The following is a 26,597-nucleotide window of genomic DNA, read 5'->3' on the forward strand; positions in this document are numbered from 1 at the left end:
ATCTTTGAGAAGTCCAATGTAACTGAATAACGGAGAACCCTTTTTTATACTCAATCTATCCACACCTATTTACATAACTTTTATAACTTTCAGTGAATCATTACAACAATGAGGATGCGACAATGTTATAGATTTCATAAAAATACAACTATAATGCCACGAGCCTCAGCTCGGATTAACTGCGCATACAGTCGTGACCCATATGAGCAAGTCTAGCAAAAATAAATATGGAATTGTCTGTACAAAGAGCCTTTGTCTCACGTCACTTAACGAGTAGGTCATTTATCACAATGAAAATCCACGGCGTCCCTCCGCTTACGTCCCGTCCTCCCTTTGCTGTCGACCGTTGGTGTCGGTCACGTCGTCCTCTATGTCGTCCACTGTCGGTTCTTCCTCGTCCTCGGCCACTTCCTCAATGCCGGTGTCCGTTTCTTCCTCCTCGTCCTGGCGCTTGGCTTCCAGTTCCTTCTTCTTGTCGTCCGCGATATCCCTCCAGGTCTCCAGGTTCTTCTTGCAGCCCACCAGGAGAGGCTCCGTCACTGGGATCAGCTTCGTGAGGAGGTCGTAGCACGGAATGCAAATGCCGGACAAGAACCCCACCTGCAAATACGGGTCAGAGTGACGACGGTCCTTTTCCTATTCTTTTTTTCAAGATGGAGATGGGATGGAAAGAGATCAGTGACCGATAATGGCGGTGGTAGGAAGATGTGTTTAGTAAGGGATAAAACAAAAGAGAAGAATGATATTCATGGGAGTTTGACGACGGTATCAGAGAGTATGTAGGTATGTTGGTGTAAGTGTGTTAATGCGAATGTCTTGGTATATGGTACATGTGGCGGATGATATGTTTATTTTCCTGATATTCAAGGAATAAATCGAAGGTAAAAGAAATGAGGGAAAATAAAAATAAAAATTAATAGGAAAGAGGCAAAGAAGTAAAATGAGTAATAAGAGATGAAAGAAATCACTCGCATAACCACCTTGGCTGGTTTTGAGAATACTGATAAAAATGACTGCATTTCTTTCCAAAGTGGCGAAGTCTAGTGTATATTCACTTCCATGCTATAATGTAAATTTTATTACTGCATACTGCGAAACTTCATGTCACTATAAAGAACTATTGTACTACTACTACTGCTAATAATAATAATTATAATAATAATTATAATAATAACAAGATTGATGGCACACTCTACGCTACGCTGGAACCCGGCACTTCCTGTCATGTCTCCTGTACCCTCCCGATCCCATACCTACCCCGCCCCATCAAGGCGGACAAACAGGTTTTCAGGAGGAGAGTAGATGTGTCATTCTCCCCTACCCTCCCGATCCCCTACCTACCCTGCCCCACCTGGGGCAGACAAACAAGTTCTCAGGAGGAGGGTGGATGTGTCATGTTTCCCCTACTCTCCCAATCGCCTACCTACCCTGCCCCCACCCGGGGCGGACAAACAGGTTTGCGTGAGGAGGGTGGATGTGTCATGTCTCCCCTACCCTCCCGATTCCCTACCTACCCCGCCCCCACCCAGGGCAGACAAACAGGTTTGCAGGAGGGGGCTGATGTGTCATGTCTCCTCTACCCTCCCGATCCCCTACCTACCCCGCCCCCCAACCGGGGCGGACAAACAAAACAGAATCACTCGGATTTTATTATCATAGATAGTACCTGAGATCCTGCCTGTTCATCTGTCTTCTCACGATCCATCATGGGGATGGGATTCTTGCCTGCCGCTTTTTCAGCGTCTCCCTGAAATTAAAAAAATAGGTGTTGGATTTTCTTTAGTTCCTTAAGTAAGAGAAATAACCTCGATGCCATATTGGTATATGAAACATAGTAGCTTGCAATGGGTTCTTTAGTATCTCACACGCACAAATATCTATCTACTGTATATATATATATATATATATATATATATATATATATATATATATATATATATATATATATATATATATATATACACACATATATATATATATATATATATATATATATATATATATATATATATATATATATATATATATTTTATATATATATTATACCAATTCACACATTCCACTTTTACTAATCTCAAACAGTAAGGTCATAAATGACGAAGTACTATCGAATACCCAATATCAGGGGAATACCTAACATCCATGGGGAATTATTTAAGCTAAATGCTCTTTTCCTTACCAGGATTCAAATCTATGCCTCTTACGGTAAGAACTAGGATGATAGCTGAATGGTTAATGTCACTGTCACCCTAGGTCGAACCCGGGTCATGGTTGGAACATGGAAGTTATTCCCAAGATAAAATAAATTAGTTGTTAATAGGTAATTCGAGGCACATGGGCACAGGAACTAGGAACACTGAGGTTGGGAGAGAGTTCCAGTTCTTAAAGGTGAAGGAATAATCGTCACAAACTAAAGGATCAGCCGGTTTGATCAATCCTTGGCCCTATTCACTTTAGGATGTGGAATTTACTGCTTTCCTCCGTGTTCCTCACATCATGTAACCTGTCTCCTTCAAAGAGGTTTGCTTGTCATCACTTATCATGTCTTACTTGATGTCTTAGCCATAAAATAAATAAAACAATTAAATAAGTGTATTATAAATAAATATTGAGGTTTCTAACCTGTTCATAGAACTCTTCAAAGATGACTTTGACTGTCTCCACCTGGATGTCCCAAGGCTTTGCAGAGGCGCATAAATCACAGGCTGTCATAGCGATGGCTTCTATGAGTAATCTGTTAAGAGAGAGTTCAAATCAATAACATTCGCTTCCTAGCTAAATAATCGTCCATTAGCCATTTCCTTAATTACTATATATTATTTTTTGGACTGAGGTGGCTAGTTCCAAGAATTTTACATATCCATGGCTGTGAACAAGCACAGTCGTCTAATCATCAGGTACAAAGATCAATGCTTATTTCAAACGAGGTACAAGGGGTTTTAACAGAACACGCCTGAGTTTCTTGTCCTCGCCCAAGGATCGAATCTGGGGTCTCTTGTAGGTTCCGTGAGTCGCCTAGTCAACAGACTAAAAGGCCAATATGTACAGTATATTAATTCTAGCATATCTACCAATGAGAGTAATGTTATTCAACTAAGCATTAAGTAGGTTTTGGATAAGTTCCTTTAAGACTTATCATTTAAAAGTAGTTACTGTTCGACAAGAAATTTGAACTAGTTAATGTCTTTGGTTGGGCTCCTCAGAGAGAGAGAGAGAGAGAGAGAGAGAGAGAGAGAGAGAGAGAGAGAGAGAGAGAGAGAGAGAGAGATTGATTTTACCAGAAGAAAACCTAAAACTTGAAAGGAGACAAATGGAGTGATATCAGAGAGAGAGAGAGAGAGAGAGAGAGAGAGAGAGAGAGAGAGAGAGAGAGAGAGAGAGAGAGAGAGAGACTTTATCACAAGCAAACCCAAAGACTGACACAGACAGGAACAGACTGAAATACAATGAAGAGAGAGAGAGAGAGAGAGAGAGAGAGAGAGAGAGAGAGAGAGAGAGAGAGAGAGAGAGAGACTTACCGATGCTCAGCATTTTCCCAGTCGAAGAGGTTATCCTCCACCAATTTGGCGAGTTTGGCTTTGTTTGGGAAAAACATCGCCAGATCTGTGGCCAGGATGCAGTGTTTGATGTTGCCGAGAACCTGCTTGTACTCTGAGGATGTTAGTTTGCCGAAGATGTTGTGTCCCTCCTGAAGGAACGATTAATACAGAGATTAATAACACTTGTATTGCTTTTTGTGTTTTTACAATGTTATCCCCCCCGTTTGTTAGGATGCTTTTGTTTGTAAACTTGTCATTTATTTGTTTCTTTCTAAATTTATTTTTAAGATATGGAGTTGTATATTAAAGGTGATGATGATGATAATAATAAAAGCAGTAATAATAATCAAGACACTGCAGATGATACCAAGAGCTATCGTAAGCTAAAAAGAACACCGTGTAAAAAGTTTTTGGGTGAAACTGTATAACAGGCAGAAAACAGAATTACAATTTTAACTAACTGGGTGTTTTCCTTCTATTAGTAATAATAATCATGATTTATATTTCTTCCAATCAAAATTAGTAATAATAACCGTAAGTGTTATTTGCTCAAATTAATAATGGTATTGATAATCAGAATTATTTTCTGATATAATCTCTAAAGACAAATTTAGGAAAGTTTATTTCATTCCACACGATATATCGTTAGCTTTTACAGAACTTCAAAATTAGGCTTGCGCTTCATAATTAGTTGCAGATACAATACAACCCTGGAAAGAGTATTCGCAGGATTCCATATATATCCACCACCTCCGGACAATAACTTCGTTAATGAGGGCTCTTGATTCCATAACACTTATACACAAGGCAATCATTGCCAGACTGCGCGAGATGGAGTATACTTGCTGATGAGGTTTCCACGAAATCACCTGATTAATCGTTAAATCAAATCCCGATGTCATTAGTCCCATGTGAAGAACCGTTGCTAGGGGCAGAACAGAAACAGTTGATTGACTGTGCCTAACGAAGGTTGTCAAATGTAGAAATAAAGGAAAAGAACTAATCACGGGTAAGAATGGAGCAGACCCACCCGTTACATCTGCCATCTGTGTTGGACGGAAGTCTGGTATTCCTTCGTTCCTGTTTGTTTGTTTGTTTGTCTGTCTAACTGTTCGGGGATCTCCCATAAATTTAGTAACTGTTTTCAATGAAATATTGTAAAGGCTGTGCTATGTACCATGGAAAAGCCAAGTCGATTTATAGAACGATTTGAAAAGGGATTCTAGTCCAGATTTTTTTCTTTTTACGTTATCTGAGGAATGTGCTCTCTTTGACCATTCTAATTATTTCTGCGGACACTCAGGTGCTTTGGTTCATGAACTAGACAGTGTTGTACTTCTTCTAAGAATTCTGTCAGGAGAGCGATTTACAAATACTCAAAGAAAAAACAAAGGGGGAAAGGAAAACTCGGGCCTTCTAAATTACTCAGACAAGTGAATCAATTCACATTTCCTATTTCATATTTTACTCTATATCACATCCAAAATGAACAAATCGCATTTTTTTTATTCTTATCAATAACCGTTACTCAATTATGAGAAAAAAATAAATGTCAGATTCTTGAGGTCAATGACAACACGACACAATCCCCAAATACTGCCTCAGATATTGCTCAAATACTGTTCGGGCGATCCCCGCGTCTTTGCCTCTCTTTGTTGCACAGTAACCCACACAATAAACAAAAACACGAATGTAATTTAAGTCCATTCAGCCTTTATGGTATCAGTTTCCTAATTTCTGTACATTATATTTTTCAAAGGTTGTTATATTTAGCGAAGAATAACAGTGGCAGTAATCTAAAGCATCAAATTAATTTAAGAGGTCTTCATCCACAAATGCTTCGTGAGAACCGTAAAGTTATCACCTACACCTGCAGCCTCTGCGGTGCAAATTATATACATATACATATATAAATACACACACGCATATCATATATATATATATATATATATATATATATATATATATATATATATATATATATATATATATATATATATATATATATATATATATTATATATAATATCCAATGATGCACAAAGGAACGTGTGCTTGAGAATATCACAAAAATCCACGTAAGAAGGTGAGTGAAAACCGGGACTTTGAACAAGTATTTTCATAGTTTATTCTACATTTTCAAGTTCACACTTAAAAATGTAGAATAAAACACGAAAGTATTTGCTCAAAGTCCCGGTTTTCACCACCTTCTTACATAGTTTTTGTGATATATATATATATATATATATATATATATATATATATATATATATATATATATATATATATATATATATATATATATATATATATATATATAATATTATTTTTTTTAGGACCTATTGAAACTGGATGGTATCTAGCGGAGATATTTATTCAATAAAAGTTACAAGCTTTCCAGGACTAACAGCCCCAACTGTCAAGTACTTGACGGATACTTGACAATAAGGACTGTTAGTCCTGGATAGCTTGTAACTTTTATTAAATAAATGTCTTCGTTAGATACCATCCAGTTTCAATGAGGTCCTGTTAGTAATTTTAATAATGCACAGATAATTGTGTAAGTGATAAGTTAATGTATATATATATATATATATATATATATATATATATATATATATATATATATATATATATATATATATATATATATATGTATGTGTGTGTGTGTATGTGTGTGTTAGCCCACAGACACACACACACACACACACACACACACACACCATACACGCGAGTAAAAGCAAATTTATGTAGATTCAGTGGTCACACAGCCCTAGAAATTAGAGAGCCTGAGAGGAGATATATGGATTGAGAATTGACATATTGGGGTTGTCAGCGATTGAGAGGACGGGTGGAGAAGGGGACTTTGTAATTGGGGGAATGAGAGTTCTATTCTGGGGAGGACAGAGAGCGAGGATAAACGTCACTTCCGTTGGGGATGATGCGTGGGGAGCCTGGCGAAAGTAGTTGGAGATACGGAAGTTCTTCGTAGTGGGTGTTTTGTTGGAGATTAGTTGGAGGAGGCTGCAACGAGGACTTTTGATGACAGTGTCGGGGAGTTCAGTTGGAGCTGTGTTATACATATGTTGATAAAAATTAAACGTAAATGAGATGTGGATAAATATGACTAAAAAAAAAAAATAGCAACATTTCTGTTGGAGATATACGAGAGTTTGGCTGGAGGTGTTGGAGGGCTTAATTTTAGAATAAGTGGTTGAGGATTATTGGAGAAAACGAAATTTTAACTTTATCTGTGAAGCTGCAGGAATGAATAAACGGATCAAACAATGAAGGATTTTGTATATGTTGTTATAGAGTGGCTACGTGAGCCTTCCGTCTAACGTGGAATTTTAGCTGGGAAAGATGTACGATAACTTCGCTTCTAAGAATTCTTGAGAATGTTGATGGCGAAAGTCAAAGAAGGCTTTGATGGAGTGCAGGTAAGGTGATGACATTATGCTAAGAATAAAGATAAAGATGAAAGGCGTAACCTGAGATGGAACTATTACTCAAAGCTGAGTGCCCTTAAGCCGCCCGCTTATGCGTGGAATGAAACACGAGTTACAGAAGGGAAATTAATAGACGTGGCTTCTCTCAATACTGAGGAAGCAGTCTCAGGAGGTCAAATGCGAATGGCAAGGGAAGAGGAATAAGAAGGAAGAACACAGGGAGAACCAGGCGGTTTGGGTAGAAGAAAGTCGTCAATGCAATGATGAGAGAATTTATGATAAAACCGCAGCACCTTTAAAATCACTGAATAAGCAGGATACTTACAACCAGCCACGTATATATATATATATATATATATATATATATATATATATATATATATATATATATATATATATATATATATATATATATATATATATATATATATATATATATATATATATATATATATATATATATATATATATATATATATATATATATATATATATATATATTATATATATATATATATATATATATATATATATATATATATATATATATATATATATATATATATATATATATATATATATATATATATATATATATATATATATATATATATATATATATATATATATATATATATAAATTAACTCTTGAAACACATTTTGACTTTATTAACTCTTTAGGCATTTTGTGGACGATGAAAACCCTATGACTGTAATAACTTTGGTCAACTTTGTTGAAGGAGGTAAAAAGCTGGTTTGTGTGTGAAGATCAACATCTTTTTTCGTGGGTGGAAAGAATACTTGTAATAGGTAGTCTTAATAATGAAAATCACCAGCACTCATTAAGAAACTCCCACGTTCATTTTCACATGTTAAAAGATATGATGTTAATGATTCATGGAAAACTCTTATTTTAGTGTATCATAATCATATCATCGCTTACTTTATCAACCATTTTCCGTATGGCTGATTTGACCTGTCTTTAGGTGAAATGTAAAGAAGATAAATAAAAAAGTTAAAATAAACAGTAAACACCAAATTATTTCATCCACTATTTTCTGAGTAACAGATTATTCAAAATTTTAGACATGTAGCGAAATGAAAAGCACCTTAAAAAAAAAAAAAAAAATCCAGACGGTTAAAAAAACTTACCTCAGAATGATTTTGGGCAAAGGAGAAGAAACAAACAAGAGGCAAACAAGACAAACGCCTCGCAAAGACAGACTCACTTGCTGTAAAATAGTGACCGTCTGATTGAAATGGTGGTGTTCCAGGGTGGAAGTCGTGTAAATGGCCGCTAGGGGGCTCTCCGTCTCCAGCATGAATTTGTTGTTCTTCCCACGATGGTCCAGGTCGTGGCAAAGGGACCCGACGAACAACGCCAGGCACTGCGAAGACGAGAGAAGATGGATATATAGCAAAATGGCGAACACAAGATTTAATTTCTGAAAGTGCGAAATGTCCCAGGGCGCTGGCACCACTTGCAATGTTTCGCATCGAGGCCTGAGAAGACAAACTGGGCAGACGAATATTACTAAAACAGACCTTGGGAGCCTGGTGTCAGCTACAATGGATCACAAAGTCAACAGGTGGATGGCAAATATTATTTTTCGTAATGTCTTCTACGGTAGATATTCTCGGCGTGAGGTTTTCAAGAAGCGTTGCACAATTTCCTTTCATTGCTTAAATTAGTCTAATATTCCTATCTTATTGCCCTTCTTTTTATGAATATTAATATTATCATTATCACTTGAGAGGTTAAGTCCTTTATACAAGTTTCTCGCGGTATCGGTATTTATTTTCAATAGCCTTGCTCATCTCTGTCTCTCCACCGTAAAGAAAAGTCAATCTCTACAGCAAAGGTTTTATACTTATTCTCTGAAATTACGAATTAATTGGCCTCATATTGTCGCAACTTTGGCGTCTTTTAAATTATTTCATTTTTATGAACTCCATCCTACCGCTTCCAACATATTGGCACCCAACAACTCCTTTACCCGCGAAAAAAATCCATACAAAAATTATACTCAAAGCGTAGAAAACTGAAGTACCATTAATATGCATATTTTGCGAGAGGACCCAATTTTCCCCTGAATTTACCGTCCCTTTGAGCACTGTTTTATATTCATGATTTTGAACAGTCTTCTTGATGAGACCGCTTCATTCTAATCTCGTATGTATGAAATAATCAAGACATGATCTCGACTGACGGTTTAGCTGGCAATAAAAGACGCGATATCATGTTGTTGTTCGTTTCCAAAGATGAAATCACGGTCCTTGCGTAGCGAGGATCCGCACAATCTTCATATCTGATGATCAGATCTCGTGTTCGTCGGTACGACTTTGCTGCGAATCGTAATTATTGTAGAAAAAAGGTTCTTTACAGTTGGGAATAGAAGACAGGCATGTCAGTAAATGAGAACGGAATTACAGATGATAAAACGAGTTGAATAAACAAATGCCCACCCGTCTCTAATGTTTACCACCGACCCTGTGGCTTGTGGTCATGGGAAAATAGAGACTTAAGGTTTGGAGGACCTGAAATAGTTGGGTTCCTCTTCTCAAAATATTAGAATGAATCTCCAGGCTCATCAAGGAAATTACCAATTCAAGTTAAAAAACCGTAACTAATGGAGATGTGCAATCACGTAAGATCGTGATTCAGCAAGACTTCTGGGGATCTTCTGACTGAAAAACAAGCGAGTCTGTATAACTACTGTGGTTCAGCTAACTTCTAACAACATAAATACTAGGGTTCATCAGACCAATCTGCTAGTTTCATCAAACTTCAAATAGCAAAAATATATGGGTTAATTAAACTTTAAGCAGCATAACTTCTAGTTTAATCAGACTACTGATGGCAAAACTACTAGGGTTCATCAGACTAAGTAATCATTGTGGGTCATCAGACTTTAAAGAGCATAACTACTATGGTTCATCAGACTTCAAACAGCATACCCATCAGGGTTCATCAGTCTTAAACAACATTAGAATTGTGCTTCAAATAGCATCGACTCCTAAGATCCTTTCAACTCCAGAAGTTTGACATTCACGCATTAAACAGCATGGCTACTAAGACTATTCAGACTTGGGTGGCTTGTCCGTCACGCCTTCAAACAGCATCTCATACCTCCAAGGGCCTGAAATTTTTAGGCGCCCTCTTGATGATGGTGTACATGGAATTGGCGACGCTGAAGCCGTGTGTCCAGTTGTGGTAAGGGACCCGTCGGTAGTTCTTCTTCACCGTCAGGGTGAAGCGGATGAGGCAGTCCTTGTCGAATCTCGTCAGGCCGAAGAGGTCCACAAACATGTATATGGCCATTCGCACCTTCTCCATGTCGTCTATGGTCAGAGGGCTGAAGAAGTAGCTGTGAAGGAAAGAGCGTGTGTGAAATTGTTACTAATTTCAATTTAGAAATGTATGATTTTCCAGCATTTTCCTTCCTTTAAATGAACTACTAAATTAATATTTTCTCTGGAGTGAATTTGCTGATTTGTAAATAATGTTGTATGCGAAGAATTAAGTTTTATATTTATGCCAGTTATGTCAACAATGCCAGTTCTCTTATACATTTACTTATTTAATAACTTAATTTCATAACATCATTGTTCTGACATTGTAAGTCCTTCCCCTATTTCCTATTTTCTCATTATAATACATCATCAAACTCACTCCTGTCTATGAAATGACTATCCTAGTATTGTGAGGCGTCTTCAGCAGTATTGCATTCACGTATGTCTATCTCAGCTATTCTCATAAATTACATTTACTTCAAAGCAAAGTACTAAATGTGTCAATAATGTTATCAAAGGCAAGAGGAGCCCCAGAATTCTTTCAGGGCTTTGGAGTGCTATCAGAGAGCCAGTCTGGGCTTTTTAATACGTCATGACTTGAGTAACAGCAAGCTTCTGTGATTAACGGGACTAATGGCGTTGAATAGAAGCGTTTCAAGCAGACACGTAAGGGTATGAGAGAGAGAGAGAGAGAGAGAGAGAGAGAGAGAGAGAGAGAGAGAGAGAGAGAGAGAGAGAGAGAGAGAGAGAGAGAGAATGTCTTGTTCACTGTGGCATATTAAGGGAACGTCCTAAGCTTCCACTTAATATATATATATATTATATATTGGAAAGAGAAAGAAAGGGGGTGGGCTGTGGCTCGTAACATGAGCGGTTTGGGATTAACAGGAACCGAAAGATAAGTGCTTGTATTTGTTCATGGAGCGTCACCTGGAATTAATTCCTGAAAATTCAGGAAAAATGAATAAAATTGCATTCAGTGCTAGAATTTTCTGTTTATGAATAATGATCGACGATAATTAAGTTTTGTTCTTAAAATGTATTTCTTTGGTGGACTGTGTCTGAAAATGCAAGCTAAATGTCAACCAAAAGGATTTAAACAGGACTCCCTTGGTGTTAGTTACTTCAAAAGCAACGGACTTTTGATATTTCTCAGTAATTTTGTGTATATATATGTAGCTATGTATTTATGTGTATATATTTACATATATGTAAATATGTATTTGTGTATGTATATATACACATTATATATATGCATATTTGCATGAACACATCTTGAAGCTAATGTATGTCCATACAATACATAATTATATACAGTTGTATGTATACATAAATTAACAGGAGAGAGAGAGAGAGAGAGAGAGAGAGAGAGAGAGAGAGAGAGAGAGAGAGAGAGAGAGAGAGAGAGAGAGAGCCTGTTATTATTTTGATTTGTTTTGTAACAGTCACATTTCATGTAAATTATCTGTAATTTAATATTAGTATATTATAAAAAAAAATAACTTTATATTTATGCCAATTATGTGAACAATGCCAGTTCTCTTATGCATTTATTTAGTAACTTAATTATAAAAGTGATAGCCAAGACAATGTCATCGCTGTTGGAGATCAGGGCACAATAAAAAATTACCATTTTTAAGAAGCTGAAATCAAGAATATGCATTAACTGTCTGTTCTATGCATTTTGAGAGAGAGAGAGAGAGAGAGAGAGAGAGAGAGAGAGAGAGAGAGAGAGAGAGAGAGTCCATGCATATAAACAGAGACAAGCGACAGTTTACTAACAAATAATCATTAGATGCTATTATTTTTATTAGTTAAAGCCTACAGACATGCTGTTAACATACAATCAGGTGCCAGATAGATTTAAACACACGTGCAAATTTCTGCTAGTTACAGTGAATTGCTTTAAACTTTTTCGGGAGGTATATTTAGCACTGACAACTTCAAAGCTTTAACGATGATTAAAACACAAGCCTGCCTTCTTGGACATTGATTACAAGTTAATTTTACCTTCAATTTTCAGGCAGAGTAAAGAAACAAGCCACGCCCACTTTGTTAGAGTTGTCAATTACCAAAAATTACTTTTACTACTGTTAAAAATAATATATCAAACAAGTGTGACAATGACTCACGGACAGATGAAACCCCTTCAATTTTTTTTATTGTATTTTCTTTATCAGTATCAAAATATCAAAACAAGTCACTTTATTTCTCTAAAAAAAATGTTGAAAGCAATATCACACTGTGGAAGGAGAAGCCTATGAATGATTTATCTTCCCTGACTTTAGTTAGAAAAGCCTTTGATTTTAAGGTTTATTCTTTTTAGAATTTTCTTCTTCTACTTACTCATCCACGCCGGGAATATCGTCAGGGACGTGTTCCCTTGCTAACAAGTCAAGCTCCTCTTCCCCACAACTGCTATGGTAGCTCATCATTTCCAGAGCTACCTGGAATAATTGACAGGGAAGGCAGGTATTTTAGATAAAAAAAAAAAAAGAGACGTCAGGCAGCAGCAACAGCAGCGGCAATTCAGAGAAATTAATGGAAGGTAATAAAAGAGAGAGCTAACTACACACCATAGGAAGATGAGAAAGTGAAAGATGTTTAATTTGTAAGATTTCTGGTAGAGAAACGAACAGATGCCACTGAGAGCAAGGGAATAACAGTTGGAACATGTTTGTTCATTACTTATGGCAAAGATTAATATAAATACCTTAACCCCTTATGTTAGCCAAAGGACGGAAACCTGCTACATTCCCTTGCATTACTCACTGGTCTGCTGATGAGAATGGATAAAATGCAAATAGGCTGGTATCCCCTGTACAAGAGAGCATGTAATAGAAAACGTAACCACCCACAGAAAACAGGAAGACGGCTGCAAAAGCACATGTACAATATAGTGAGTAGCTACGCTGACAGATCCGGCCCTTTTTATTCAGAGTTGTTTCTTATCAAATACTTACTCATCCAGTACTGGAAAGGGTTGAAAAGAGTCCCCCTGGACGTTCAAGACCTCATAATCAGTGCAAGAATTGTGGTAACTGAGCACTTCCAGAGCTACCTGGAAAGGGGAGGCACCTCGCATGTTAATCTAGAGGACTCCCAGAAATCAAGGTAGATCGCTTTCTTAAAAAAGTTTAAATCAAGATGGACAGCAATCAAGAAACTCCGGCTGCGTAGCGTGCACCTTTTTAAAACGGGGAATTTTTTGGATGACATTTTTGACATAAAACAAGTAAGAAATACTGGGGCAAATAAGTCAAAATAAAAAGAAACTGTAATCTGTAGTGTTATAATGTTGAGATGGTTGTGATTCTGGAAGTGAAAGTGGCTAAACAGAACAGAACAATTTGAGATTAGGTGGTTTCATTGTGAGCAAACTAGAAAGCCTGTATAGATAACCAAAAAATGAATTTCTAATAAAACGTGCAATGGACAAAGAAACGAAGCAAGAAATAAAATACTCTGGTAAACAAACTTCAAGAAGAAAATATTCATACAACCTCTGGTAAAGAAGAAAGCACATCTGGAAGAAAATGCTGGTTATAGATTCACAAAAAGACAATCACATGACATAAAAAAAAACTCTACGGCTTTGTGGCGGCCAATGGAAAATATATTGGAAAATTCAACCTAAAAGTATCCATTCCAAAAACAGAAAAAAAATAGTGACAAAAGGATTCCAGCTGACAATTGTGAAATAGCATTAGTCCAGTAGTGTAAAGTTTCCCACACCAAATTTTTTAAATCCAGAATTTATTGGTAAGCATGTATAAATGAAATCACAACACGCACAGTGTGTATATGTATGCAAACACACACACACACACACACACACACATATATATATATATATATATATATATATATATATATATATATATATATATATATATATATATATATTTTATTTAATATTATTTTATTATATTTTTGTATATATATATATATATAGCCTATATGTATATATATATATAGTGTAATTGCAAAAGTCTACTCTTACACACACGGCCACTCATAATTTTACATATATACCCCTTTTTTTTCTTTGTCTTATTCAGCATTTAGCGTGTCTTATTTCTTGGTTTTGTTATTTTCTTCAATTCCTTTTTGTTATATCGACACTTTCTTCGTTACCTTATTACGTAACAAATTTGAAAGACGATTTTCGATACCCATTCAAACCTTCCGGTGAACCAAACGGGGAGCGAAGACCCATGGTCTGTCGAAATGGGCCTTCATTTGCATAACAATATCACCCTTGATCAAGCAGGTATAAGCCGCTTGTCTCTGCTTATGAACTGCAAGCCTCTTTCTTGTAATGAAGAGGTCGCTAGTGGGAGAGTATGTAATTGGTCAATATGCATTATGAATCTTCATTGTTCATTTTCGAAATTAACTGAAAGTACATATTCAGTCCTTTGTAATCTAATCTTTTACCGGACCGAGTTTTGTCTTTCTGTTGAAAGAACTCTTAAAGTTACAGATTCACTCAGAGAGATTCATGGGGGATTTTGTTCCCAAAATTGGGGTCTAGTAGAAACCGTTCCTTAGGACACAGGGCGTTAGAGACCAAAATTGCTGGCACTGATTGGTCAATATTGTTGATATTATACCGGCTAATACCAACGATCAAGACCTAGACCAGAAGAAGTCAGGATCTATTTGTACGAGCGATTTGATAATTAAGAGAAGGATAACTGCTGCTCGGCAAAGGCAAGAGAAGAGTCCTTCGGAGAACTTGATGTTGAAGGATACTGAGGTTGAGGACAGCCTCCGACTACGCTGGCCTTCGTATCCAGAACGTAAAATTACCCTTTCATATTTCAATATAATTTTCGACATTTACGAACATCGACAGAAAAATAAGTAAATAAATAAATTTAAAAAATGTAATTCTTAAAATATCTTATTCACTCGAACACTTAAAATCATCAATCATGAGGTACATAGATCTTTCCGTATAATATGAGAGAGAGAGAGAGAGAGAGAGAGAGAGAGAGAGAGAGAGAGAGAGAGAGAGAGAGAGAGAGAGAGAGATCTATAACTGTCATATCGAACATTCTCTTTGTGCCAATAACCACAGACCATAAAAGTCGCGATAACTTACAAGAATCAATAACATAAATGATGTTATATTTGATATATATATGTATATATATATATATATATATATATATATATATATATATATATATATATATATATATATATATATATATATAGAGAGAGAGAGAGAGAGAGAGAGAGAGAGAGAGAGAGAGAGAGAGAGAATTAATAGCCCACCAGCTTTTATTGCCAGACTTATAATGAGAACTGATCAGGCTCTCAAAAACTTTGTACAATTTAGCCGAATATTGAGAGCCCGTTAAGGTGGCATTTGCTTATCATTTCAGTGCTCTTGATATAATAATATAATAATAATAATAATAATAATAATAATAATAATAATAATAATAATAGGAGAAAATGAACCGACACACCAGGCCCGGAGAGACAATATATCTCGCAGCCGTTGCACGAGAGGAAGCTTATGAGATGAGTTGAGAGTCATCGGGAGAATATGAGAGAAACCTAATGATGGCGTCTCTCATTTTCTCTTATCGGACATTTCCATTATTTCCGTGTCTTTCGTCTTCTCCCGAAGCGATAATGTGACCCCGTTCACGACTTCTCCTTTATTGCTAATGTTCTTATTCTTGCTCTTTCTCCGATTTGTATTTGGAGTAATTTTGAGGATAGGGTACCGGTATTTAAAAATATAATAGGAATATAACGAAGGAGGGAAAGTTCCTCTGCGCCACCTACGTCACAAGAGCGTCCTTGAGCATGAGCCCCTTACAAATACGTATGTACCTGTAGATGTATGAAGCGGACAATGCTGTACATGCGTTCCGCATAGAGGGTTGTATCTTGATTCAATTGTTATGCAGATAAAGTAGGCATGCATGCACACACACACACACACACACACACACACACACACACACACACACACATATATATATATATATATATATATATATATATATATATATATATATATATATATATATATATATACAGTTCACTGAAGAATGCTAAAAAAATCATTGAAACCACTTCAAGTTTCAGGAAAAAATCTTACAGATTCGCGCTTTTGTTAATATTATCCTTCGTGTCTCCTAAGGAAGGCGAGGCAAAAAATAGGTGAACAACGGATAAGTCTACTCAAGATCCATAACAATTTTAGTACCAAAATTTACATTAAAGCGAATGTAAAATAAACTCTCGGCGCAAAAGAATTAAACTCCAGAATTTTTACAAACATATTTGAAATGAATGTACACACACACACACACACACACACACACACACACACACATATATATATATATATATATATATATATATATATATATATATATTATATATATATATAAATACTATATATGTATATACATATTATATATATATAATCTGTATATATATATATATATATATATATATATATATATATATATATATATATATATATATATATATATATATATATATATATATATATATATATATATATATATATATAAATGTTTTCATTTATACATACATGATTTTTTTGTGCTCGCAGAAATTAAGTTTCAAATACCCATGAATATGGAATTCACTTTACCTTTGAAGTATTTTTCATACAAAAGGAATTTTATTTGACAAGTTCTACCCTTTAACATCTGATTCTCTTTGCCCTGGGTTCAGATTCGAACCCATGACTTTTGTGTTTTGCACAGAAGAAACACAGACTTTTCCACTCGACTATGAACGGAAGTAAATTCCCATTTCCTTGGTACAAAACATGAAATGCAATGGTTCGAATCCTGGGCCGGGTAGGCAGAACTTGTCAAATAAAATTTCTTTTGTATATAAAATACTTCAAAGGCAAAGTGAATTCAATATTCAGGGGTGTTTGTGGTTTAATTTGTGAGTTTAATTACTTTATAAATGACAAAACAAGAAATTACATACATCATACATATATATATGTATAAATATAAAACATTATATATATATATATATATATATATATATATATATATATATATATATATATATATATATATCAGTAATGTCAAAAACGTTTATATATATATATATTTAAAGTATTATATATATATAGTAGGCATGTATTTCGGGAGTCACGAAGGATATAATTTAGATATATAAAATCTTTTTAGAAAAATTTTTACTCTTTCCAATCAGATATTTAATTATCAATATACATGTATTTCTCAGAAAATATATAAAATCAGAAAAATTATTTCTAATTATCCAAAAGCTTATTTACTTATTTATGACGGAAATCAGTATATACATATACATATACATATAAATATATATATATATATATATATATATATATATATATATATATATATATATATATATATATATATATATATATATATATATATATATATATATATATATAATTTGTGTTACAGTAAATATGTGAAATCCAGGATTTTGAGAAATCCCTAGGAAATATGTGAAATGAACAATTCGTTTATGAACATTTGACCTCGAGGGCTAGTTCTAAACACGGCGGAACAGTGTAGAATCTGAATCACTGTTTCGCCTTTTTCAGTACCAGCCCTCAGGGATCAGATGTTCCTAAGCGTATTGGTCATTTCACAAATGCCCTAGGGATTTCGTGAAATCCCTGGATTTCACATATTTACTCTAAACACACACATATATATGTGTATATGAATGTATCTATATATCTATATATATATATATATATATATATATATATATATATATATATATAAATTTATATATATATATATATATATTATATATATATATATATATATATATATATATATATATATATATATATATATATATATATTATATTATACATATATGTATGTATATAATATATATATATATATGTATGTATGTATGTATATGCATGCATACATACATGCACATTCATACATATATTTATGTATAAAAAACGAGGAGGAAATATTTCTTCGTGCTATCTGCTGCCTGCTGCTAGTTACAATAGTCACCCAGGCATAAGGAGCACGTCTTTTGATTCAGAAACCTCAACAATCACAGAATGAGAAAGTGGCAATAAAAGAACGCACATCCCTCTTATTATCTCCTTTCGTAACACATAATAGAACGGAGGAGACAAGCCATAACAAAAACTTTTTTTTTCTCTCTCTCTCTCTCTTTTCTCATTCTCCAGCCAACTGATAACAAATCTCGAGTGGTCGGGAAACGGGCAACGGAAGTAAAACGGTCTTTATGTCCTTGTTCTATAAAGGTCAAATTTCATCGACGTGATTCACGAGGGTTAGGGCCTCTGGCGAATGGATGTTTGCTTCCAGCTTCGACGTGACGTCACAGATGGCGGAATTTGTAAGGATTTTTGTCATTTTTTTTCTTTTAACTTCTTTGTCTTCCTTCTCCGGTTTAGTCGTGGAAGGGATGGAATACAACTTCAAAACTTACATAGGCTGCATAGGGCTGACTTGACAAGTGAAAATAAAAATCTAAAGCATTTCCTTTTAAAAAATATTGGCAATATGCTGAAACATTTTATAGCGACATTCTTCTTAGGCAAAAATATGAAATTTGTAGTCTCTAGTACCAATGACAATGATATTAATTTTGTAACACAGTAACTCAATGAAATTTATTCTTGTGACATGCCAGCTGAATGAAGATCTTTCTCTGTTAATAATAATAATAATAATAATCATAATAATAATAAAAAGAGAAATTTAGTATTCTCAGAAAATATCTCGTTTTTAACAATATTTAGTAAACTGCTATCTAATCCTTTTAAAGTCTTCTTAAATTCTCTCTCTCTCTCTCTCTCTCTCTCTCTCTCTCTCTCTCTATATATCTATCTCTATATATATATATATATATATATATATATATATATATATATATATATATATATATATATATATATATATATATATATATATATATATATATATATAACGACGAAAACCATCAGGTTTTCGGAACAAGCGTTATCTCAGTCATCAGATCTGATAAAAAAAACATAGTCACTAAAACATGTTTTGAACGTTGAAATACAATAACAGCAGACTATCTACAATAACAGTAGATGATCACAGTTCCGTCAAAGATAAAAGAAGTCTGTTATACACGTACGTGTGTGTGTGTGTGTGTGTGTGTGTGAATTGTGAATGAACCCCTATACAGCAGTTCAAATCCAATAGTTCATCCTACCAAAATAAGTACAGAAATAGAAAGTATCCAAAACACCCTACTTTGCTTCTATATAAAAAAAGACATAGAGAAAGAGAGAGAGAGGGACAGATAGAGAGAGAGATAACTTAAACTCCTTTACTTTATTCCTCTAAAACTGAAAAATTTCTAGCCCTAGTTTTTCTAAAAAAAAAAAAAAAAACTTTTTGCTTCGTGCTCGCAACCTCCTAACAACAAAAAAAAAAAAGACAATCTCAAATATCCTACGATTGCTCTTCAAATCAAAATGCGAATCTCTCACAGACTACCGTCCACAAAATGAAGAAAATTTGATTTATATGGCTAAAAATCCTGAGACAAATAATCTTGTCGTCTCAGCTCATAAGCGGATGAAGAATGTAATAAAAAATACCTTTGATTAAATACAGACTGAACAAGTCTCAATAATACCGATGAGTAAAAGTGATTGAAACCTTAGTTTTTTCGTTAGCTGTTTCCTCTCTCTTGAGTTAGAGGTGGATTGAAATTTTGTATTTTCCAGATTTGAAATAAGGGAAAAATTACACGAGAAAATATAATATTAATCTGGTATTTTTATAAGGATATTCTTGTTAACAACACACTCATAATAAATACTCACATAAATACAAATATACATAGATACACAAACACACACATACACATTTATATCTATATATAATGTATTGAATATTCAATTAAAAGTGTGTTATATGAATAAATTTCGCTTAACTTCCCATAGCCTTAACCTTTTCTCGTATTGAACTATTTTTACAATGCAGAAAAATAAAACTTCAATTTAATATATATATATATATATATATATATATATATATATATATATATATATATATATATATATATATATATATATATATATATTACTAAAGGACCTCATTCAAACTGGATGGTATCTAATGGAGTTTTTATTCAAAAGTTACAAGCTTTCTTGAACAAACAGTCCACATTATCGGATACGGACTGTTTGTCCAAGAAAGCTTGTAACTTTTGAATAAAAACTCCATTAGATACCATCCAGTTTGAATGAGGTCCTTTTAGTAATTCTACTAATGCACAGAACAATTGTGTATGTGATAAAGTTAATATAAATATATATATATATATATATATATATATATATATATATATATATATATATATATATATATATATATATATATATATATATATATATATATATATATATATATATATATATATATATATATATATATATATATATGTATATATATATAAAACCAGTATTTATAAATATACTTCAATCAATGCCACCTCAATCTGTGAACAAAAGCAGAGATCCCTACCTTGTACTTTTGCTCCGAGCGTCTGATCTTGTCGTAGAGTTTGGCGTGGTGAAGAGCCAGCCCGCAATAGATGGCAAACATTTCGAAGGACTCCTCGTCATCCTACACCGAAAAAAAAAAAAAAAAACACACCAAAAGGTGAGTGAAAAAGATGAGAGATGAGCAATAGAGGGGAAGTAACTTAACTGAATAAAAAGGGGAAACGAGGGAAAATCGAGGGTAGATGAGTTTGCTTTTGTAACGTGAGAGATGGGTGTGGCTACAAGGGAGTTAAGAGTCGGGGGCGGTGAGCTATGGTGGCGCAGGCAGTCTTTGGGAAAGATCGTGTTTCAAAAGGGTTCGATGGCGTTTTCATGCGTCTCAACATTTGCATGTTTCAGGTTATTTGCAGGTAAACCATTATGTGGATAATTTTCGGGAGGTGGAGGTATAATATATATACAATTTATATATACATATATATAAAATATAACATATATATACCGAAGACAATTAATTAGTAATCTTGCTTTCTTCGCAGATTTAAGAGAATTATTCTCCTAAGCAGGATCGAGTCATCCAGTACTTCAGGCAACCTTTGGCTGATGCGAAAACAGCATGACAATTTGACATATCAAATCATTGCATGAAATTTAACATACCAAAACATTGCATGAAATTTAACATATCAAACAATTGCATGAAATTTAACATATCACAACACTGCATGAAATTTAACATACCAAAACATTTCACGAAATTTAATATATCAAACAACTGCATGAAATTTAACATATAAAAAAATTACATAACATTTAGCAAATCAAAAAATTACATGAATTTAAAATATCAAGCATTGCATGAAATTGAACATTAAAACATTCCATAAAATTTGAAAAAAAATTGCATGAAACTTAACATTAAAACATTGCATGAAATTTAACATATCAAAACATTGCATGAAATTTAAAATATCAAAACACTGCGTGAAATTTAACGAATCCAAAGTCATCATACTGATGCAGAGAAAACGGAGAATTTTTCAAAGAACTTACGACGCATGATTTTGTTAATTGCCAACAGAACTCAGTTGATGAAGTGTTGAAGGAAAAATTCTGATAATTTTGCTGATTTGTGGCATATTTCTCTATATTTTTATGTAGGTTTAGAAATACAAAAATTCGATTGAAATATCTAAGACAGATTCCTCACTTTTACTTGATAACACTGACTTTCTCACGTCAAGTGATTTTGCAATTGCCATTATCGTATTGTTCTATTGTATGTTTGTCTTGTACTTTTCTGCCTGATTTCTCTCTCTCTCTCTCTCTCTCTCTCTCTCTCTCTCTCTCTCTCTCTCTCTGTATATAAATGAATATATACACTGATGGAAAGAAACAGGAGAGAACTTCCAATCTTCTTCCTTTCATGTTAATTGTTAAACATTACAAGTAATAACTAAATCAATAAATAAATAAATAAATAAATAAATAAATAAATAAATAAATAAATAAATAAATAAATAATGTCTGTCTGTCTCAACTCGAGGAAGGATCTCCTTGAGAGTCATCGAAGCTTCTAACGTTTTCCCAACATCCTGTATTCCTTAATCCGTCCACTTGCAGAGATTCAATTTGCGCAGCTCCAAAGAAAAAGAAGTTCTGGGGAATTCTGACCCCTTTTCTCCTCTTCGTTTCTTTCCAGGACAAATATTTAATTAAATCTTCAGGAGAGGGGTAGATCGACAGACGGTAGAGAGATGGGCCGTTTGTTTCCACATTATGCCGAGCTTTGTGACTGGGACTCTACTGTTTCTTCTGTTTTCCCCGATCCCATTAATCTTCGATCCTTCAAGATGGTACTGTGGCGTTCACTTCAAGGGTTGAAGTCCATCCTCTTTTTCCTTCACATTTTCCCTGTTTTTGTTTATCTTCTTTAGCTTTTTCATTGTTTTGTGGGTCGTCCATAATATTATTCTAAATCAAGGGCCCCCTTTCCCACTTAGTTGAAGCGTTGCCAAAACATTAAAATGTAAAAACATTGAAAAATACAAAATCTAAACATGCAAGAAAAATGAATGTTTATAAAAAGTGAAAATATAAATGTCAAAACCGTAAAAATATGAAAAATAGCAGTCAAAAGTAATTAAATTTCTAGTTATGTTTCCGGATGGCAAGATTATCCACTGCATTCAAAAGGTGAGGTGATATTACACCATCTATAGCAACATAAAGGAAAATCCACTTCTGAGTATCATTTCCGTCGCCAGGGACGCACTGCCATTTTGACCTGTGATTACAAGTCGTTTATCCTGAGTGGTAATCGCAACTTCTTGTTCTGGGAAGATGACTTTTATTAGAAACTTTACCTCTCCTTCTGAGAACTCGTCGGAAGTATCAGATTCAGGGAGAGGTTCACAACAGGCATCTTGAAAACACTCCCTGAATTATGAGTGCCATACACTGGTTGTGGGATTGAAGGGGGAGGGGGAGGGGGGAAGGAAAGGGACAACCACCCCTTCCCCAGGCAGGTACCATGTCGGGATTAATGTTCATGAAGGACCTGTCTTTTGGGGAATGACGGCAAATCAGCGCATCCGATATCACAGAAGTTAATCGTGGCTGGCTGAAATTCATGCTGCTCATTCCCACTTGGAGGTTACAATTCAAATGCATTGGCCAATCAGCTGCAAGATAGATGCTACCCTAACAACGGCTGCCGATACTTACCGTCAGCTCAAGAAAACAGACTATAATTAGGAAGGTGAAATATTTCCTTACCTAGGAATTATCATTTCATCACCTGATACATTTTGACTTCATTGCCATAGATCCTACTCCTTTCAATCATTTGCGTCAAATGAACTGAGGGAACGGTAAATGTGCACATTCTTATGTGTTTGATCAACTAACATAGGCTAAGAGAAGCAATTTGTAAATCGAGTTCCCGTGGAAAATCCAGTATAATCTTTTTACAATAATACTGAACTGTCTTGTTAGCTTAAAAACCGTCTCAATATATAAATTCCTGATATCTCAGTGAAATACTTATCAAATTGTTCTTTAAAACATTTTGATTTCAGGCTTTCAAAACGAAAAATGTCAAACAAATTTATAATTTCCTAAATGAGTATTAGTGAAAACAAATGAGTGCAAACTCTTATCTGTTTTGTTATGAGACGCACGTTGTGAAAATACCTCCATAAAAGTACTGAGTTATAGTCATGGAATACATTTTGATTTGAAAGTTAATTGCCCTGTGGGAAAATTTTACCATTGGATTTTTCAGTACCAATCATTAATCTCTTAACCATGGAGCACAACTCAAATCGTATTTTCTTTTATATATTACAATAAGAAATATGTCAAATACTTTATTTGTAAAGTACCCACCTTAGTAAAAATGCCACCAGCCTTATTAACCATCTGCATCACTCCAATGACGTTCCCTCTGATGAAGATGGGCATACACAGGATGGACTTGGTGACGTACCCAGTAATCTGGTCCACAGCCCGGTTGAAGCGGGGATCGGCGTAAGCGTCCGGGATGTTCAGCACCTGCCCAGACTGGGCGACGATGCCAGCGATACCCGTGCCAATGGCGAACCTGGAATTGGGGACAGTAACGAGAGATTACTAAAAAAAAATCTCAGTTACAGACGAATCACGACAATTTGGCGCTTTGACTTTTAACTCTCTCTCTCTCTCTCTCTCTCTCTCTCTCTCTCTCTCTCTCTCTCTCTCTCTCTCTCTCTCTCTCTCCAGTGCACATGCACAATCATATGCACACTTACAAAATGTAAATGCATACTGGCTATAATGGCTACATGGGTATTTAACATGGAAAGCAGAACTACCTTTACGTAAAAAATATTTTTGTGTTTATGTTTACTGTATTATCTGCAAGAGGGAGAAATTATTAAAGACTTAGGAAATATAATTTTATTCTTTCCAAATTTTAGTAAGGACGATGTATATATACATATATATGTATTATAGTTATAGATATATATGTATATATACACGCAAACCCACACACACACACACACACACACACACACACACACACACACACACACACATATATATATATATATATATATATATATATATATATATATATATATATATATATATATATATATATATATATATATTATATAATGTATGGTATATATACGTACATGTGTGTGCATGAATTTCAAAATGAACTGCTCTGGAACAAATTGATTAAATTGTGTAGCGGCTATTCTTGTTAAGAAAATAATGCAACCCTCGGATATTTCTGAATGTCCATAGACACTCGAGATGTTACTATGGTAATTATGGTCCTGTTAAGGTTCATTACGGTCTTTACCATGGCTGACCCAGTTAAAAAAAAAACCAGTTTCTCCAAGGAAGCTTCAAGCAAGATGACCAAGGTTGCCTTTAGATTCACAAAGATATCCAAGGATGTCCAAGATTTTCTGTAGAAGTCCTTCTGCGGTCATCCAGTAGGATACTTCTGGATGGTGGAGCCTAGGTTTCCTATCAATACCGACACCTTACTTATCTTTCCCACACTTCAAATCAACCTGGATAAACAGCCTTAAACGGCTTTAATCACTAAGAGTCCTTTGGCAACTGGCCTATCCTTACTACTACCGTAGTAATGATTTCGTACGCATACCAAATTCTCTGGATCAACAGGATTTCAAATCGTCTGAAACTGTAACCAAACTCTAATCATCCCTGGGACGATTAGAGGATGTGTGTGCATGGGGAGTGGGGTGTGGAGAGAGAAATCATCCGTTATATATTTCTGCCAGTATATTTGAAATAGCAAAAAAAAAAAAAAAAAGATAACGCCAGCAGCTTAATTAAAATCCCGCTTCTCTGGAAAGTTATTGGACGTGGATTTCAGCCGGAGGCAGCAGACGGAACGTAAAATTAAGCGCAGATTAATCGGCCTTGCATTTTCAGTGTCTAGTTTTGAAAATAACCATTTTTAGGACGTGAAGCCTCTGCGTCTACATGTGCGAAATTAATGAGGAGATTCTCCCATTTTCACGATGTGATTTTTGCCCGTCTAATGGCTCAAGTTGATACGGAGCTTATTTATGATGGGGGGAGGGGGGGGGCGAGCTTGCACGTCTAAGTGGCGAAAATTGATAAGCAAGTTATGCCAATTTTAAGACATGAAGTCCTCATGGCTACATGGGTAAAACAAATGTGCTGTACTCTTATGACATGGGGCTTGCATGTGTGCATTGCTAGCGCACATACAGATGTTCTATGTCTGTGATGTGGAATATATATATATATATATATATATATATATATATATATATATATATATATATATATATATATATATATATATATATATGCATATGCAGTATATGTCTATATACAGATTTTCTATTTCTGTGATGTGGAATATGTATATCTACATACAGATGTTCTATTTCTGTGATGTGGAATATATATGTCTACATACAGATGTTCTCCTATTTCTGTGATGTGGTATATATATGACTAAATACAGATGTTCTCCTATTTCTGCGATGCGGAATATATGTATCTACATACAGATGTTCTCCTATTTCTGTGATGTGGGATTATATGTCTACATACAGATGTTTTCCTATTTCTGTGATGTGGAATATGTATGTCTACATACAGATGTTCTCCTATTTCTGTGATGTGGAATATATATGTCTACATGCCTGAAGTTCACGTCGCAGTTCTCCCATTTTTTACGACAAGAAAATTT

At 34.6% G+C, this 26,597-nt stretch overlaps 1 protein-coding gene across 1 annotated transcript in view; it reads right to left on the reverse strand.

Annotated features, from left to right (window-relative positions):
* LOC136847553 (probable 3',5'-cyclic phosphodiesterase pde-5) overlaps positions 1-26,597 on the reverse strand; it is a 275,359-nt gene continuing 248,762 nt past the window's right edge. The window contains exons 9-17 of the mRNA XM_067119278.1: positions 24,236-24,449; positions 20,865-20,966; positions 12,628-12,728; positions 10,118-10,355; positions 8,217-8,375; positions 3,519-3,688; positions 2,623-2,734; positions 1,667-1,747; positions 1-600 (exon numbers count right to left, since the gene is read on the reverse strand). Of these exons, the coding sequence (XP_066975379.1) occupies positions 316-600; positions 1,667-1,747; positions 2,623-2,734; positions 3,519-3,688; positions 8,217-8,375; positions 10,118-10,355; positions 12,628-12,728; positions 20,865-20,966; positions 24,236-24,449 (1,462 nt within the window). The 3' untranslated portion in view covers positions 1-315. The remainder of the gene's footprint in view (positions 601-1,666; positions 1,748-2,622; positions 2,735-3,518; positions 3,689-8,216; positions 8,376-10,117; positions 10,356-12,627; positions 12,729-20,864; positions 20,967-24,235; positions 24,450-26,597) is intronic.

This window comes from Macrobrachium rosenbergii, chromosome 17 (assembly GCF_040412425.1).
Source record: "Macrobrachium rosenbergii isolate ZJJX-2024 chromosome 17, ASM4041242v1, whole genome shotgun sequence".
In the NCBI taxonomy this organism is placed as follows: domain Eukaryota; kingdom Metazoa; phylum Arthropoda; class Malacostraca; order Decapoda; family Palaemonidae; genus Macrobrachium; species Macrobrachium rosenbergii.